Consider the following 18,994-nt stretch of genomic DNA (forward strand, 5'->3'; position numbering starts at 1 on the left):
ATACTGCTTACCTCTGTTAAAGTCAGCAGAGTCATAAGCATTCTTCAAACTTTATTTCTAATAATAGAAAAAGTATTCATTTCATAGCAAAAGAAATTTGCAATTGAAATAGTCAAATATATTTGACTATTGCAGAACTTGTGTCAAAAACATATATAAAGTAGATGTTCTAATATGCTTTATATATTTAAACCAGAAGGTATACAATTAAACAGTTGTTTTTATTTTTTATAATAATGGTGAGTAATGTATAAGACATGCCCTGCCTTAAGTGATATTATTATTGGTCTATTTACTCATTTAATTATACTTTTGTATCTAGTTCAGGAAATCATAACCTGGAGTCTATGTACAGGCTTTAGGGGATCCATGGACCTCCAGAAATTGTACATAAAATTCTATTTGTATGTACCTTTTCTTCAGAAAATGATTTGTAATTTTCATAAGATTTTTGTAGCCAGCAATGTCCCACAGGATTAAAAAGCTAATCTATTCTTTATTTCCCCATCTAGATCAAGACTCTCTAATAAAATAAATTGAAGAGATGATTATTCACTTCATGCAAAAGTATAAAAAACTAATAAATTTCATGTAGTTAAATCTAATAGCACATTTAGATTGTGAATTACTTTTAAAAGATTCAATTTGCATTCAACCCTTCAAAATTACATGTTTATAAAAAATATTAAATATGCTATATAGTAGACAGTAGACCTCTATAAGAACTTTCCATATTTGAGAGGGACTAATTTTAGTCCATATTCAGATATCGGTAATCTGAACTGCAGCTGCTGAAATTAGTGCAGTGAGAAGGATAGTAAACAGAGTAGAGGGGAAAGCAATTTCATCTGAGGATCACTAAGAAATTTTTTAATAACAAAACTAGTTCTGTGTATAAATGATTATGCCTTATCAGTAGACTGAAACAAAAGTATAAATATTTAGACATAATTAAGACTGTGGGCCGGGCGCGGTGGCTCAAGCCTGTAATCCCAGCACTTTGGGAGGCCGAGACGGGCGGATCACGAGGTCAGGAGATCGAGACCATCCTGGCTAACACGGTGAAACCCCGTCTCTACTAAAAAAATACAAAAAACTAGCCGGGCGAGGTGGCTGGCGCCTGTAGTCCCAGCTACTCGGGAGGCTGAGGCAGGAGAATAGCGTAAACCCGGGAGGCGGAGCTTGCAGTGAGCTGACATCCGGCCACTGCACTCCAGTCTGGGCGACAGAGCGGGACTCCGTCTCAAAAAAAAAAAAAAAAAAAAAAAAAAGACTGTGGATTTCTTTTAGCCTACATCACCCTGAAGGAAATGAATACATAGTAAGAACAGTGTTGCTGCCCTAATCAACATGTGTGTGTGCATGTGTGCATGCATTTGTAATTGTGGGTGGGCAAGTGTGAGTATACGCATACAGCATGATGAAAGTAACTTATATCAGAAAAAAATGTGTTTTAGTTTATTCCTTGCCTTTTTAGTGTATATTGAGCTTAGAATGTAAGCAGTCAAATGGTTAAATCTGAATGCCTGTAAATATAAAACTAAAATTAAATATAGGAAAAATATAGTCAATGGAAAATGTAGCATTGGATCTGATTTTTTGGGGCCTTTTACTGAGAGCAAACACTCCCGCTGTGAGTTTTTTGTGTCATGTATGGGTTTAGAAATGAAGAAAGCAGTAGCAATTGTCACCAAAGGAAAACAATCTGTAGAAAATGTTCCTCATAATCAGATATGAACTATTATAATTCTGTAAAAGCATAAATGTGTACTTATGGAAAGCTATAGCACTTTAATTTATTTACCATCTAACTGGGTCCAAAGATGCTTGAGGAAAAGAGGGCAGTGAAGTTGCATGCATTGTCTGATCCTCCAGCTCTGCAAACAACTTCAAATCACGAGATTCTATTGACCATGTAATTTTCACTTTTCTTTTCCACAGTTGGCTTTTACATGAGTTATATCTGTTAACTTTGGCAATATTTCTGTTAGTCTTTCTACAGTATAGAGATTATTTTTGCAAGAGTAACTTTCTTCAAACGCTATTGTTCAGGAGGTCTAACATATAAAATTGAAGATGAAGATAAATAAATAAACATTTGTGTCCTCACAACCCTGGCAAAAGCAGATTATCTACTCTGAAATAGGACACCTTCAACACAGCCCCCTAAGGATTCTAACAAATTTAAATAAATAAAATACAAATCTATATAAAAAATGAAAATTGATGGCCAGGTGTGGTGGCTCACAACTGCAAACCCAGCACTTTGGGAGGCCAAGGAGTGCAGATTGCTTCGAGACCAGCCTGAGCAACATGGCAAAAACCCGTTCTTTTTGTTTTTTTTTTTCTCTACCAAAAAACCAAAAATAAGCTAGGTATGGTTGCAAAAGATTAAAATGCTATGCTTGATATGATGATATTTAAATAGTTTATAGAAGATTTTGTGAAAGTTAATTTTTTTCCTATGAAGAACACATATTGACATCAATTGGAAATAATGTTGTTGGCAGAAAGAGTAATTTCAGAATCACCCCTTTAAGATAGGGGTCTGTATAATATAGCGGAAGGAATTTAGAACTTAAATCACTATAGGTTACTTAATATTTAAAAGGCCTTAAATATGTTGCCTTATGTTTAAAATGTTTAAAATATTTATATTTTAAAATGTTAATATTAATATTTAAAATGTTAATAAAGGCCTTAAATATGTTGCCTTATGTTTAAAATGTTTAAAATATTTATATTTTAAAATGTTAATATTAATATTTAAAATGTTAATATTTAAAGGCCTTAAATATGTTGCCTTATGTTGCCTTCGTTTTGAAATAAGAACTAGGTATTGTACTTCAGATGTTTTTAGGTTTCTCGTATAAAAATCCACATTAAGAGTATTGATACAAATTTCCTCTGTTGTTGCAATAAATTTTTACTTCTTAGGTCTCATAAAAGTGTATTTCAGGTTGCTTCATCAAGTGAGTGTCTGATGCTTGTGAACAGCCCTGTTTGAATATTTTTTAGTAAACAACATTTCTAAAGCTCTTCAGCAAAAAGAGTGTCATTTAGAGGCAAAAGTTTTGCAGGATTTATACAGCAAGATTTATTTTGGAAACCTATGTGCAGCTTGCCAAATCTAAATTCTCATTCATGAGTGCACCTTTGGACAACATTCAAAAATAGACCATAAAAACCCAAATAAAAAAGAAATTAGGCTTTAACTTGTACATGTATTACAACTTTCTCTGGTATTTCTGATGTATTATAAATATTTTGGCAATGCTTCTGGCTTTTAGGAACACTTTCCTGCCACCTGGGTGAACAAAACATGTTTGCCACTGAAATTGCCAAAATAGAAAATGCAATTAGGATTATATCTTATCTACTATATATTTGTTACATCTTATATATTACATTAAATGACGTTTCTTCACTCAAATCTGAGTTTAAAAGCAAACAAAAGAAAAATAAGATGACTTTACTATCTAAACTTTTTCTTTTGGCCTGGTTCTCAACTCTAACATATGCTATATAGAATTTTAAAATGTTTTGGAAAAACAGTAGCTGAAACTAAAACAAATAATAAGAAAACCCTGTAAATCATTTTATCCTCAAAAGAAGTTTGTGTTGTTTACATTATTACATTAGAAGTTTATTTATTTTTACCTTATGTGGAGTTGTATTTAGGTGAAAACACCACGTTAGTGAGTGAGTGTGTGTGTGTGTGTGTGTGTGTGTGTGTGTGTGTAGCTTTCCACTTTATTTCTAAGGCAAAAATACAGTTACAGAATGGAGAGAGATATTAGCTAGAGGTCATCTTTATTGATATACTCTGTTAAGGTTTTTATTGCTTAGCCTAATGACGTGGTTACCAGATTTTTTCTTAAGAAGGCTATTTGGTTGATTACTAAACCATTTTTAAACTCTTGGATAAGTTAAGGTAACACGGTGGAACAAATAAATAAGCCTGATGGAAGCTGTCAATATACGTTTTAGTTTGGATAATATTGTAGTATTTTAAAGTTCTATAATAGTTGCCTAAAGGTCTTTTTATGGAAAATGCTCTTGAGTATTTTATTCCCAGCTGGTTTACATTAGCAGAGTTAATATCCAGAGTATCCCACTGTTCACTATCCAGACAAAATTAGTTCTGAAGCATTTACTTGGAGATGATGGTCCAGGCAAATTACTATTCTTTTTTGTAAGAAATATGGAATAGATAAACATTTTCTTTCTCTAAGATAAAAGTGTTCTAATGGTCCTTTTATTGGCAAATCATGTGTTAGTTACATCTTTTCTCCTTACCACTTTTTCACAGTAACTACATGAAATCTCTGCATTTATGTTCAAATTTGAAAATACAATTTTAAATGTAGAATTAATCCTATAGGTTATCTAGAAAGTTCCTACACCTTCATTTAACAACTTGGACTCTGAGAGAAAGAGTTCCTTCCCTGTATGACCCATCTACATGGTGGCAAACAATAATCTTGGGACCCCAGTCCAGCCTTCTCATTGTACTAGACTTTCTCCAGAAAGTATGGATAAATAAAAGCTATAGTTAATTTCTAAAACTCACTATACCAGAAAGATTATCAAGTCTATTCTGGAGCTGGTAGGACAAATTATTTTACTAATTTTTACTAAATAGTAAAAGTTATTGATTTCAGTTTCTGCTCTTTGCTCTTTCTGTTCCCACTATCTAGCATATGCTAATACAAAATATATAATTTTTAAAATATTGTAGGAAAAAATAAAGCCAAAGACATGCATTATAAACAGATATAATCTCTAATTCGTGGATTATTTAGGGTTCTATTTGTATGACTAGCTCAGGGACATTGGATATTAATAAGGGCCACAGGACAGTATGTTGCCATGTGTAAAGTTTCTGGAACTCTTGGTGGTAAATCAGATTTTAGGCTTCTGTGGTATCTAGCATAAATGTTCACGTTGTGTTCAAGAATTTTTACATTCAACATTTTCTTAAATAAGCAAATATGGGTTTATGTTTGAAATTATTATTAAGGTAAGCCAGGCCAAAATAAATTAAAAAGGACTTTTAAATTAAGCAATTTAATTATCATGTAGTTGGGAAGAATAGACATAAAGGTTCTATGTAATACACACACCAAGTTAAACAGGCATGTAAGTATACATACCTCATCACACCACACACACACACACACACACACACACACACACACACGGGAAGAGATCCAGAAAAGAGACACACATACAAAGGCAGAAAGATCTGGGTCCAAATCATCACAGTCAAAATCAAAGAGAATGGTTGAGGTAGTTTTTCAAGTATTTGGGGCAGAAAAACACACATTTACCTCAGATATTTGGATAATTGCCTCTGCTTTCCACTTGCTTTGGCCAACGAAGTCTTGCCACAGAGACAGACTAAAGATTCCATCTCATCAGCCTCGCAGGACTGAGACAGGAAAATGGTCCTTGCTGCCCACACTGGCTGGAACAATGACAACTGGGCGCCATTCTGAGCCATCCTGACCCCACTCTGCACTAACCACAGCAATACTTCCATTGATAGCAAAACTTGCCCAGAAATTAAGCCTTCCCCTTCCCACTGAGAATCAACAAATTCAGATCAAGGAAATATGATTGGGCTGGTTCTCCATAATTGTAATACATAAAAGCTAAACTACTGAGCTGAAATGCACATTTGGTTATAATATACAGAATTTAGAAAATTTGAAGTTAGAACTTAGTGGTTATTTAAACAAAAACTCTAGTCAAAATGACGGCTTTCCCAATTACTTCTGGAATTTTAAAGTACATCAATAATTTGAAATTGTATTTCTCAATGCAAGTTCAGTGTAAATTGATGTACACTCAATTTTTTTCAAATATGTCCACAAAATATGTAATTTATTCAGAATGAGTCATATTGTTTTAAATTTTAAGATAGGTCTTGAAAATTATCTATATTAATACTTCATCTTACAAATTCAAAACTTAAAAGATGAAGGTTAGAAGATACTATGTCATGTGCTAATATAAATTTAGATTTTTCTTTCCCTCCTCACTAGAGATCAGTGAGAAAAGCTCCCGTGGAGGATTTCTTCTTTTCTGCAATTAATTACTCCCGGGTCTCTTATAATCAAACTGGTCAACTTTTGGCAAACTGGAATTTCTTTTTTGCTGCACATTTAGTGTGTATCCATGGTTCCCTGAAAAAATAAACGGCCAGGGGAGGCTGAGGCAGGAGAATTGCTTGAACCCAGGAGAGCTAAGATCATGCCACTGCACTCCAGCCTGGGCAGTAGAGCGAGACTCCATCTCAAATCATCATCATCATCATCATCATCATCATCATCAACAGCCTGGTGCAATGGCTTATGCCTGTAATCCCAGCACTTTGGGAGGCCAAGGCAGTTGGATCACGAGGTCAGGAGCTTGAGACCACCCTGGCCAACATGGTGAAACCCCATCTCTATTAAAAATAAAAGAATTATCAGGTGTGGTGGCACATGCCTGTAGTCCCCCCTGCTTGGGAGGCTGAGGCAGGAGAATCACTTGAGCCCAGGAGGTAGAGGCTGCAGTAAGCCGAGATCGTGCCACTGCACTCTAGCCTGGGCGACAGAGACTCCGTTTCAAACAAACAAACAAACAAACCCTTTTACCACTCAGTTTGATTCCAGGGAGACAGTAGGAAAGCTTTACAGAATTTAGCAGGCCATTGGATCTTTTAGACACTGCATCCACTTCAGTGCTCCATATTGATTCATACATCCATGCGTATTTACCAGACAATTATGCCAAATTAGGCTACAATTATGCCAATAATGTCAAAGTTCAAGAGCAATACAGATAATCAGTGATACCTAAAAGTCTCGATGAATATGAATAAATGGCAACTAGTTCATATTTTGAAAGTAATTGTGGTTTATGTTGGTAAAATACTGTATTTTTCCAACTCAAATCTTTAGACTGTGAAAAGGTATATATATATAAAATGATGAATATAAAATAAAAATATATAATTATATAATTTAATGTATAATATATGACATAATATAGCTACATAGCATGTTATAATAAAAGATATGTCATATAACATGTATTGATTATATCATAAAAGGATATATAACATTTATTAAAGACATTATCAGATTTAATTTTAAAGGATAGGTATCATTACTGTATTATATTCATTTTACACATGAGAAAATTGAATCTAATGAGGCTAAGTTAATCATTCAAGGTCATAAAGCTACTAAGTGGAAGAACAAGGTTTGAATGCCGACAGTCTAATTTCAGGTGTAACACCCAGCTCATGGATGTAGCACACTATAACTAAACATTAACTCAAATGTATTCAATGTGATAAAATAATCAATGTGGAAAAGCTAAACTGCAGGCCTTTTACTTTCTTGGCAACAAATGTTTATTCTATAGAAAGTGACTGATGCTGATCTTGCTATTTTATTTTTGCTCATGTTATATTTATGGCTGGCCTATTACAAGGGAAACTATAGTAGTTAATTTTTTTCAACTAGTCAACTTTATACAGTTATAATTACAGTAGCATAATCAGTAAATGAATTGTACTAGAAGGCTTGAAAGCTTGATTTTATAATGTGTTCTTTGGTCTAAAAATAGGTGAATGAAATTTTGATGTGTGTTTTCCTGCTTTTTTAAAATAACATATAATTCATACAGTTAAAAATAGTTCATTCAGAGTATTTAAAAATCTGAGATTATAATGTCTATACCTATAGGACTTTCCTATAAATTTTACCGTGTCGTCCTACAAAATTGCTATGAGGTGGTAGTACAAGGACTGTTATTTCCATTTCATAGGCAAAGGAAGCTTAAAAAAGAAAAAAAATATATTTTCAACTATCAGTTATAAAGCCAGAATGTGGCCAGATACTAGTGTTCCAAATTCAACTACATGAACATGCTTTTCCCTTCTTGATGTTTAACTTTCCCAAAGACAGAAGTCAGATAATATAATTTTGTATTGTGCATCTCTATCATTGTTGGCACATGCTTTAATTTGTCAAATTAATTAGATCGTTCCCTCAACACTCTGAGTTATTGATAATTCCAAGTTAAGTTAGAGAGTAGAGTAACATTTTAGCTTGTTTAAAATTAGAATTTCATTAATAGCTTCCCTTTTCAGCTCATTTTACTAAATAAGACAAAAACACCTTAGCCTCATTGCTGAAAATATAACCAAGAAAAAACTTAACGACGTAAAATCCCTCTCAGTTTTATTACCTATGATTTTTGTGCAGTCTGCCGTTTCCAGTCTCATTACTATGCAATGCTTTCTTGATGGAGCCTTTTGCAGGCTTGCTTCCCACTCAGTTTCTGGAAATTTAATTTGGTCACAAAAATTTGGACACCTACACAAATTAGAATGAAGGAAACTCAGAGAAAGCTTTTATCCTCTAAACTCATGATCAGTTTATGAAGCTACAGAGAGATTTTAGTGCTTTTGATTTCCTACAATAGCTTCTGCAACTGTAATTGTCACTATTGGGATTAAATGAAACATACACAGAGAGAGAAAGAAATATTTAAGTATTCTGCAACTGACGCTGAGCTAGGATACCCCATTAGATCAGAGCAGCAGGGAGTAGTTCTCAATCTTTTCTCTGCCAGAGCGCTTTTCCGTCATCACGTTTAACTGTACACAATACTCTCATAATTGATTGCAGATCCTGGCATAAATCCAAAAAACCTTTTTACCCTAAAAAGCACAACACTATTTTAATTGTTATTTGCCTAATGTCAGTTAACAGTGATGATCACTGTGTGTACATGGGAAGACATAAGGGAGTGGCTGAGGTTCATGTGCATTTCCCAGGGCACCCCTGAAGACCCAACACCTTCACTTGAAAGTGCATTGGGATGCAAGTGAGTGAGAGTTGGCATGCTACAGGGATAACTTTGAATCCACTTTATCCTTTGGAAAAAAAATGCAGAAACTTCTGAATTCTCAATATTATTAGTAGCAAATTACTTGTGATATGCCAGAGTGTAGCAATCCCTTGTGTAATTATTCCTGGAATGGTCTAAGGTCCATCACACTGAAGAACCCACTTCTGAGCATCTGCTCCCTGCACTCTTAGTGGCACTCAACAATGACAGCTTGACTCCACCCCTCCTTCACACATTCCTGAGAATCTCTCCAGAAGAAAGGAACTGTTACTGATAGAAACATGTCAGATCCCACTGATGTGTAGGGTCTAAGCAACTTGGAGGACCACTATTTGATATCTTCCTACATTGTCTGATAGATACAGTGACTAATTCAAGGAAATGGCACCCTTCTCTGGAGGAGTTTAGGGAGGCTCCCTTGGTGACTGTTCATAGCCCCCACTTTTCAGAATTAAAATCTCAAATCACAGAGAAGCAAACTGGTAAAATAGCAAAAACTACCCAAACTGCGTCTAAAAGAAAAAAAAAAAGACTATATCTAAAATTAGCATTTTCAGTTCTCATCAAAAGGATTTAAAATTTCATATGCTTAAAATGTCAAATGAGTCTTATGACCTTTTTTACTATTTACAGTAAGGACTGAATTTACAACAAGCAGTCAGCACAGCCAAGTTTTCCTAGATGCTATTTCTTCTATTTAAATAGCTATCTCCAGGGGGCAGTAGTGGCTATAAAATGGTATAATTCTAATAATAACTATCCTTAGTAACGCGTAGGGGAATGAGGTAGGTGATCACTCTGTTAATTACATGGTTTTCTAGAACAATAATGCTGTATCATTATACACATTATACACATACTGTTGTTAAATGATTTGCACGGTGTGATAGAAAAGCTGTGGCCCTTGGTAAACCAATTAGATATCCACTTTGCCTACCTAACCTGTGGTCTTAGGCTAGTCGATTAATCACTGTCAGCCTCAAATTCCATATTTATGAAAGAGAGTATGAATAGTTACAGTCCATACATTGTTCATGGCAACTTTTTATAAATATTTTGCTTTACTTCCTTCCCTTTACTATGAATGTATATATCGACATGAGAAATAAATAAAATATAACTCAAGACAGTTCTCACAAAACACAGCCTCAACCATTAACTTTTTTGAACCATTGCTTCAATCTATCCTCATTACTTTTTTTCTTAGAAGTCTTCAAGGCATAAGCATATGTTTTAGTAGATAGACTTACACTATGTGGAATGAAATTTACAAAGGATCCATGAGATTTGTTTCATTTGTTTTTTGAGGAGAGACTTCAGTTACAACACTTGGTCTTTAGAAAGTCAGTCACTGTGTATGAGGGAAAGGTTTTAATTGGGCCATAGCTTGTGGCATCAGTCTTCTCCCTTTGGCCCCCTTTCCTCAGCGTGTAGGGGAAGATACCTTTCTGTGTTCATTCTTTCAACTTACCCATCAAGGAAATATGGCAAATCCCCCAAGTACATGGCTTGCTGCCCCTAATTGGGCATCCACACTCTCCCTTCAGCCTTGATCTTTCCTCTTGCAGGTAAAAACAGAAAAGGTGGAGAGAAAAACATGGTGGATTCCTTTCTCCCCGTCTGTGCAAGCCTGCCTCCAACCTGGTGATCGTTGACACTCACCATTTCTGTGCAAGACTTTTTTTTTTTTTTTTTTTTAACATATTATACTAGATTTGACTAACTCAATCTTGTAGATTCTGCAGTTCCCCCTACCCCCAGCCTAGTTCTTAGAGTATGTTTCCCCTTTTGAAACATGTAAACATACTTTGAGCATAAATATTTTTAAAAATATAACTATAATGCTTCACTAATACCTTAAAAATGCCTAGTGAACTAACTCAGTACATTATATAATGGCCAAGTTTTGCGTTTTCATGTCCTGTTTTTCTTTGAAATTATATAGCTCAGAAATTAGCTCATTATCTGAAAAATCTATGAAGAACTGATGAGTTATATAATACAGGAGTATTGCCATTGAATGTACTGTTTGATTTATTCAAGCAGGTAATGAACAATGTTGTCAAACTCTCTAATGAGTCATCATAATTAGGACATAAGCTAAAAGGGGCGTTACTCTGGCAGTCTTTTTTTCTTAATCCTAGTGCCATACATATTCTTTGGCATGAAAGAATGAAAAGCATCAGTAAACAACTGAAGTCCTACCATGGCTTTGTAGGGTTTTTGGAACAATTCCTGGAATTGGAAAGTGAAAATGGATAGCATGTGGAAGAAACCCTCATCTGAGTAGCAAGATTTTAGTAAAGAACGACTAAGCCATTAACAGCATGCATTCATATTTAATTTTATTGATTCCTGCCATCAGCTTTTGTAGATCTTTTCTTTTTGGTAGAATGTTCTGATTTTTATTGGAAGGACTTGAGTAGAAGTGGATGATTAAAATTGAGGAGTATATAATTCTTTCTGGGACTGCTTAAATGTTATTGTTTGAAAATGCCTTCACTTTCCCCCTTTGGTGAAAGAGATGTGCTTACAATTCTTATTACTTCACAATAAATAATTTTGATTTTCTTAGACAGGTTTGTGTTTAGGTATGAATTTCTCACTTACTTCATCTAGCAATTCTCTCTGTGGTCAGAAGAACTCTGAAGAAAGCTTTGAGGGAAATGAATATAATTCTTAAATTATTATATGTGTATATATATATAGTTTTAAAATAATTTATCAGTTATCATAAAGAAATAAATGTCTCTGACTCAATATGTTACTTATTTCTTTCTTTTATATTTTCTAGTCTCAATTACTGTTCCAAATGGAGCTATCTTAGAATTTAGACTAGAGATCCAGATTAATTGTCATTTTTGTAAGATGTTTAAAATCAATTTGAGAATTTTCATGTGTCTGTAAACAGCACCATGGAGACATGTATGCATCATATAAAGGGCATCTTTCTATGTAGTCCATACTGAAATTATACAACTGAGACTAGATAGGAATATTGTTTTTTAAAGAAATAATAAAAATGTGAAAGGAATCATAGGACAGATGTGACTTACACCAGAAAATGAAGGACAACCTTAAACTATATCAATATCAAGTAGAATAATTATACAGATTCATTTCTCTTCCTTTAGTCTTGTTCTTATTTCTAACTGGGATCTAAATTTACCTTTATCAATACCAGAGGTTAAGAAAATTACCACACTCCTATTAAATGGTAGAGATATTTAATAATATTCAGCTTCATCTTAGTACAACTTCAAACATCAACATGATCACACAACATTGATTTGCATTTTAAAATAGGATATTAGAGCCATTGTCTTAGATAATTTTCAAGGCAAGAACAGGCCTGCAATAATGAGACTTTGACATTCCTTAGTAAAGACAATGTCTCCTGCCCTAATATGACTGCCACTCAGCAATTTCAGTTTTATGATTACTTGATTTAAAAAGGGAGGATAAATGGTTCTGAAAAGTTTTTTGTTTCTTTAACATTTCAGACTTTTCACTGAAATTTGTCATTTTGGTAAAAATAAACAGTGAATCACAGAATATTTGTACATGGTGCTTTGCTTTTAATTACTTACTAGGGAATTATCAGTGGAAAAAAGAATGTCACCAGTGTTTTTCCTACTTACACGAGTTCTGCAGCATGAATATTTACATTAAATGTATGTGCTATATGTATTCCCCAAAGAATCAGTAGTTTTCGGGGATTTATTTCCCACTATGGTTGTTTAGAAAGCCAGTGTTTAAGAGGGAGAGAGCTGGTTAGGGCTACTACCTAAGTAGTGGCACCAACTCAAATGATACGTGCGGTGTACTCACAGCTACTTTACATCCTGTTTAGAAATTGAGACACGAGGATCTTAATTTCTAGTTTTCTATCCAATTTGATTTATAAAAAAAAATCTTGATTATTGAGAAAATATGGTCAGCTTATAATATGTGAATGGTCATTTGGAAAATTTATATATTGCTTTCTCACTATCTTTCCTCAAATGTCTAAATTCTTCTTCATCGAACGTTACTACATTTTTAAAGCAGAAATGACAGAACTGATAAACAACTGCATTTCTCATTTTTTAAAATTAGTTTACATATGAATGAGAACTAGTAAAAATCAAATCTATATTTTGTTCATACATAGGTATGTTTTTCTAAAAACATTAGTAAAATCCAGGAAAGATTACCAAATATCTTTATAGCGATCAATAAAGAGAGGGAATGTATTGAATATGAATTTATAAATGGATGATGTGTTTATCTTTACTTATCTGAGTTAACACAGAAACAAAGATTTAAAAAGGCACAATCGGCCGGGCATGATGGTATACACCTGTAATCCCAACACTTTGGGAGACTGAGGTGGGTGGATCACATAAGCCCAGGAGCTCAAGGCCAGCCTAGGATCATGGTGAAACCTCATCTCTATAAAAAAATAAAAATAAAAAATAAAAAAGCTATGATCAATATATTATAGTTCTTGTCATATTTTCCAAAATACTCATTTTTACAAAAGTAATTCATATTTTCCCCAAAAAGAAAGGTCAGCAACAGAAACCTAATAACATTTTTGAGTGTGATACTGACAATGCTGTTTAAGAGATATTGCTTTTCGGATAGTTGTTGAAAATTTGGTCCCATGGCAAATTAATTGGGTTCAGATTCTAACTTGGACATTTACTTGCTGGGTGAACATGGCCATTTTATTTAACCTATTCCTGTCTGTTTCCTCACCTGTAAAATAGGAAAAATAAGAGCACTTACATCACAAGGTTATTGGTAAGAACTATAAAAGATTTGGCAGTGACTTTGATATAAGTACTCAGAAAATAGCATAATTTTTAGTAAAATATACAATATAAATTTCCCCTTTTTGAATCACTAATAATTTTATACCATGTACATTTTTTATTGTTAGCAGTTCAAGTTCAAAGGGAACAATAGTATAGACTTGTTGTCATCCAGGTAATTACTTGGAAGTCTTTTGCAGACAGGCACATTTAAGCTGTATAATCTGAATTTGAAAATGGATGTTATCTCATTTCGAGCATGTTATACCAGAAAACCCTGTCTCTGATCCTGTCTCTGTAATCTGTCACTGATTAGCTATGCCTCTCTGACAACAGCCCTTCAAGTCTTCGGTATCCTTTTGTAAAATGGATTATTTAAATATATATATTGGTTTTAGTGGACTCTTAAATGTATGTGATCTACCTTAAATATTGAAATGTTTCTATTATCTGTCTGTAGCATATGATTTAATTGTAAAAACGTTGAAAACATAAAGAAATTTAGAGAAAGAGAGTAGGGATGTGGCAAATGAGACTCTGCATTGAACCATGAATGACAGGAGATCATTCAGGCCATTTCCCCAGTCCTTTACTAGGTAAAAAAGTGACAGAAACAAGTCTCAGTAGTTGTTTGTAGACTTGTGTTTTAGCCAATTTTGAAGAACCCCCAAGGTAAGAAACATAACACTAACAAGGACTTTGATAGATCATTATTTTTGTTTGGCCCATAGGTGAAATTTTATGGAACATTCTCAGTCAGCATTCTCTAAGAGGGATTTTTAAAGTAAGAGTGAAAGAATTAATGGGTGCAAAACAAGAATAGTAAGAGAGGGGGTCATGCATATAGGAAAGAAAGAATAGTCCATAGAGGCAGCCCCCATCTGAAGTACAGAAAGGTAGCCCAAAGAAGCATAGCAATTTGAACACTGATTTTGAATGGGAAAATAAGGAGCAAACAAATCAACACTGAAGTTTGTCCTGCCAACTGCAATGAAAGAGGAATTCAATCAGCTGGATAGGCTGAACACAATTAGTGGTATCCTCTCTTGATGACATCCTGTCAGCATTTGGAAGAATTAGGAAACAGAAACAGCAGAAATAGTAGGGATATGATATATGAGTGTAATAAAATGTATTTCAAAAACTCTAGAGCATGGGGTAGGGAGAGGTGGTGACAAGAGAGGAGTGAAGATAAAACTATATTCATAAAAGCATAAAACAAAAAGCATGCTTTAAATAACTTTTTATTCCCTCCTCCATATTGTTCTTTTTCTCCTCTTTCACCTCTTTCTAACTCCCCAATATGAATGTTAGTGAGAAAAACAGATAAAAAGACTTTGCCAGGTCTAGTCAGAAATATATTTCAGTTCTTCCCCTCACCACTTCAGATCTTTAATAATTACAGTCAAAGAAAGGGAAAAAAAAGAGAAGACTAATTTGTCATCTAATGTATCTAGGCATTTAAAATCAGATCAGATTCCAATGGTCTTTTTCAACTGACCAATTTCTCTCTTTCATGTTAACTTTGGGGTAAATAGTTCTTAGAATTGTTAGCTATCTGGCTGAGAACAGCCTAAGAAACTGGAAGGAGATATCAGTAGAGTAATAGTGAAATAAACTGCATGCATCAGGCCATTTGCTTACATTTTCCCTGGCTTCCTTGAAGGATTTATTGAGAGTACATGGTAATGGAAAAGAAAAAAAAAGAAAAAAGAAAAAAAGAGAAAAAAGGGAAGGGAAAGGAAGGGAAGGGAAGGGAGGGGAGGGGAGAGAGGAGGGGAGGGAAGGGAGAAACAAACTAACTCAGGGTTAGAATTATGTATGGTTGGGTTTTTTTCTTTGACAAAAGAATCAGAAGAGTAGTCAGTTCCTAAATGCCTTCCTTTGTACTGAGAACCAAGTAGCTTTGTCATTTTATTTTCTACCTCAACACTTTTCTGTCCATTCTAAACAAAAAAATAAGCAAGTAACATCAGCCTACACTGCTTGAAAACCTTCCTGCTGAGAGACACTGCAGGGCTGGCCCTGGGTTGAAGTCAGACTGTCCACGTTTGTCTCCATGCTCTATTTTTGCCACAGACTCATTCCTTAATACACAGAGTGTCTTCACATTCCCAAATTTTCCTCACCTACGTCAAAATTACTGGAAAACATTTTACTTTCTATGTTGTCCTATAAACCAAAGAGTATCTGAGACAAGTCTCAAGAAAGTTTATTTTGCCAAGGTTATGGATGCACCTGTGACACAGCCTCAGGAGGTCCTGACGACATGTTCCCAGGGTTGCTGGGATACAGCTTGGTTTTATGTATTTTAGGGAGACATGAGATATCAATCAACAAATGTAAGATGTACATTGGTTCCATCTGGAAAAGCAGGACAACTCAAAATGGGGGGCTCCCAGATCACAGGTAGATTTAAAGATTTTCCGATTGGCAATTGGTTGAAAGAGTTATTATCAATAGAAAAGAATGTCTGTATTACCATACAGACTTGTGGGTGGTGGGGATCAAGGATTTCTCCTGCAGATGAAGCCTTCAGGTAGCAAGCTTCAGAAAAGAGATTGTAAATGCTTCTTATCAGAGTTAAGAAGTCTGTTCTATCAATAATTCCCAAAGGGAAGAGGGTATAATGAGGCATGTCTGGCTGCCCCTTCCCATCACTGCCTGAACTAGTTTTTCAGGTTACTTCTGGAATGCACTTGCCAAGAGAAAGGTTCCTTTCAGATGGTTGGGGGGCTTAGAATTTTATTTTGGTTTACTGTCCCTGCTTTAAGTAATAAGTGGTAAATGAATACTTTGTAAACAGATCCTTGACAATGACTGACAAAGTACTAATTAATAACTCCTGCCAGGTAGCTAAGATGCCCAGAAATCTTTTAAAGATGTAATGATAATAATAATATTGTTAATAGCTAAGGTTTCCTGATGGCTTTCTGTGGACCAGGCTGAGAACTACATTCTGTAAGGACATTATTTCAGTCCTAACAATCATCTTTTTTTTTTTTTTTTTTTTTTTGAGACAGAGTCTCACTCTGTCACCCAGGCTGGAGTGCAGTGGCACAATCTTGGCTCACTGTAACCTCTGCCTCCCAGGTTCAAGCAGTTCTCCTGTCTCAGCCTCCTGAGTAGCTGGGATTATAGGTGTGTACTGCCATGCCAGCTGATTTTTATATTTTTAGTAGAGATTGGGTTTCATTATGTTGGCCAGGCTGGTCTTGAACTCCTGACCTCAGGTAATCTACCTGCCTTGGCCTCCAAAGTGCTGGGATTATAGGTGTGAGTTACCAGACTTTTTTATTACTCTTATTTTACAGATGAGTAAACAGGAGCTTAATGATTTTAAGAAACTTGCCCAAGATAAATCAGGGCACAGAATTGAAAGTTAAGTCTATCTTAATTCTAAAATCCCTGTTTTTTAATATAATTATGACTTTAATAGTATTATTTATTCTCAGGCATTTTTTGGAGAAATTTGTAGACAATTAGTAGATGGAAAAATCTACTTCATATCAGTGGAACCATTACCGAGTAATATTCCCACACCAGGGTTTTGAAGATACCAACCCACCCCTTTCCATTTGTCTTCTCAATTCCAGCTCTTTATGATGATACAGTATTTCAAAACAATTGGAAAAATGAAGACTGTACTATGGATGACAATTATGTTTACAGAACTGCCTGAACATTAATTATAATAAATTCATTTATCTATACACCAAATATTTATGAGGAACCTACCATAGGCCAGATATATATCCGAGAAAGCAATGGACAAGTATAGTTATAGTGTTTTGCTCAACAATATTACCTTTAAATGAGTGGATGACTGAATTATTATGCATATAATGTCTCAACAAATACACTAATAATATGCAGTTTTATTCTGACCTTTATGAAATATTATTCATTTGACACCTCAAGAACATCGGAGAACAACAGCAGGGAAATGATTTACACTTTAATGGTTAATGACTAACCTATGATAATTTTGTCTTAAATTCCCTTTAGCATTTTCTGAATGTCATACCCCTATGCTCAGAAAAAGTATCTGAATGCATGTATTACAGTGTTTTTCTTCCTTTGAAAAATTCTTTTATTATTCACCTCTAATTTTTTATTTTAACACTCTAAGATATTCTACTTAGTAATTGACTTAGGATGCTGCATTATGTGAAGTAATGAACTTCTTGGTTCTGATCAAGAATGTACACTGTATTTCAATGTGTTTTCTTACATATGAAAAACGCAATATGTTCTCTCTGAATATCAAATGTGTTCTGTTGTGTGTCTATTTTCAATTATTTAACATTAAGAAGTCTAAGTATACTATTATAGATTATAAATTTATAAAGGTTTATTTGCTTTTCTTATAGTTTTATGTGATATATTTCCAAATAATAAAATTTACTGTCATTGATAGGGTATGTGTCTTGTGTTACTAGTTAGTGGTGATGTGTTTTTGTTGATCTGCACACACTTTCTTCCTTGGGACCACTATAAGGAAATAGTGGAGGTTTAGGGTGTTGGCCATACCTCTCTGCAAATACCAATGTTCGTATAAAGAAAAAGGCCATCTAAGCTAAGCAACTCAACTGATACATAAATATAAACGTATATATTTCAGCTGAAAGATAAAAACAAATGTCCTCTTTAGTATTACATTAATTGTGAAAAATGATGGTGCTACTTAATAAAAATTATTGATTATTATATTCAATATGCCTAAATCAGTTGTGGGTGGACTCCTTTCTGGTGCAAATAGAACAGGCGATATGCATGTTTAGTTATAAACATTCTGAAATGTCTATACTGGGAGCTGTCTATTAACTGAGAGGCTTCTTTAGCTTTTTAAGGACCTCACCACTTAAAGGACTTTTTTTTCTTATTTTTATTTGTTTTATTTGAAGACAAGAAGCTCTTCAAAGCCCAAAAAGTTGTGTCTCATTTATCTTTTAATTTCTATTTCCCAGCACAGTGCACTGCTGAGAGGATAAAGGAATAGTATTGGTACTGAGTCATGAAGCATCTATGAAAACCTATTTTTAACATTGATTTTTGTTCTACAAGAACAATTCTTCTAAGACTCTTCAATATAATTTGAGGTTTTAAGAGCATTACTGGTATATCTCTGAATTGTCAATTACTTTCTATATATTACATAACTAGAAACATTTTTAATATTATTCTTATGACTATAACATGAAATGTATTATGCAAAATGATACATGAAATGATTCCCAGAAATTTCCACTTCAAGTAAAATAAATTACCTATAACATTTA

At 34.1% G+C, this 18,994-nt stretch overlaps 1 protein-coding gene across 4 annotated transcripts in view; it reads left to right on the forward strand.

The window, feature by feature from the left end:
• The window catches only part of CNTN1 (contactin 1), a 393,997-nt gene that overhangs the window by 288,394 nt on the left and 86,609 nt on the right, over nt 1–18,994 (forward strand). For 2 of the 4 annotated variants that reach the window (XM_025403305.1, XM_025403306.1), the window contains exon 16: nt 10,482–11,671. The exons of the other annotated variants lie outside the window; for them this stretch is intronic. In XM_025403305.1, coding sequence (XP_025259090.1) covers nt 10,482–10,561 — 80 coding nt within the window. In that variant the 3' untranslated portion in view covers nt 10,562–11,671. Of the gene's footprint in view, nt 1–10,481; nt 11,672–18,994 lie in introns of those variants that run through there. 4 annotated transcript variants of the gene reach the window in all.

Source organism: Theropithecus gelada, chromosome 11 (assembly GCF_003255815.1).
Source record: "Theropithecus gelada isolate Dixy chromosome 11, Tgel_1.0, whole genome shotgun sequence".
Lineage (NCBI taxonomy): Eukaryota > Metazoa > Chordata > Mammalia > Primates > Cercopithecidae > Theropithecus > Theropithecus gelada.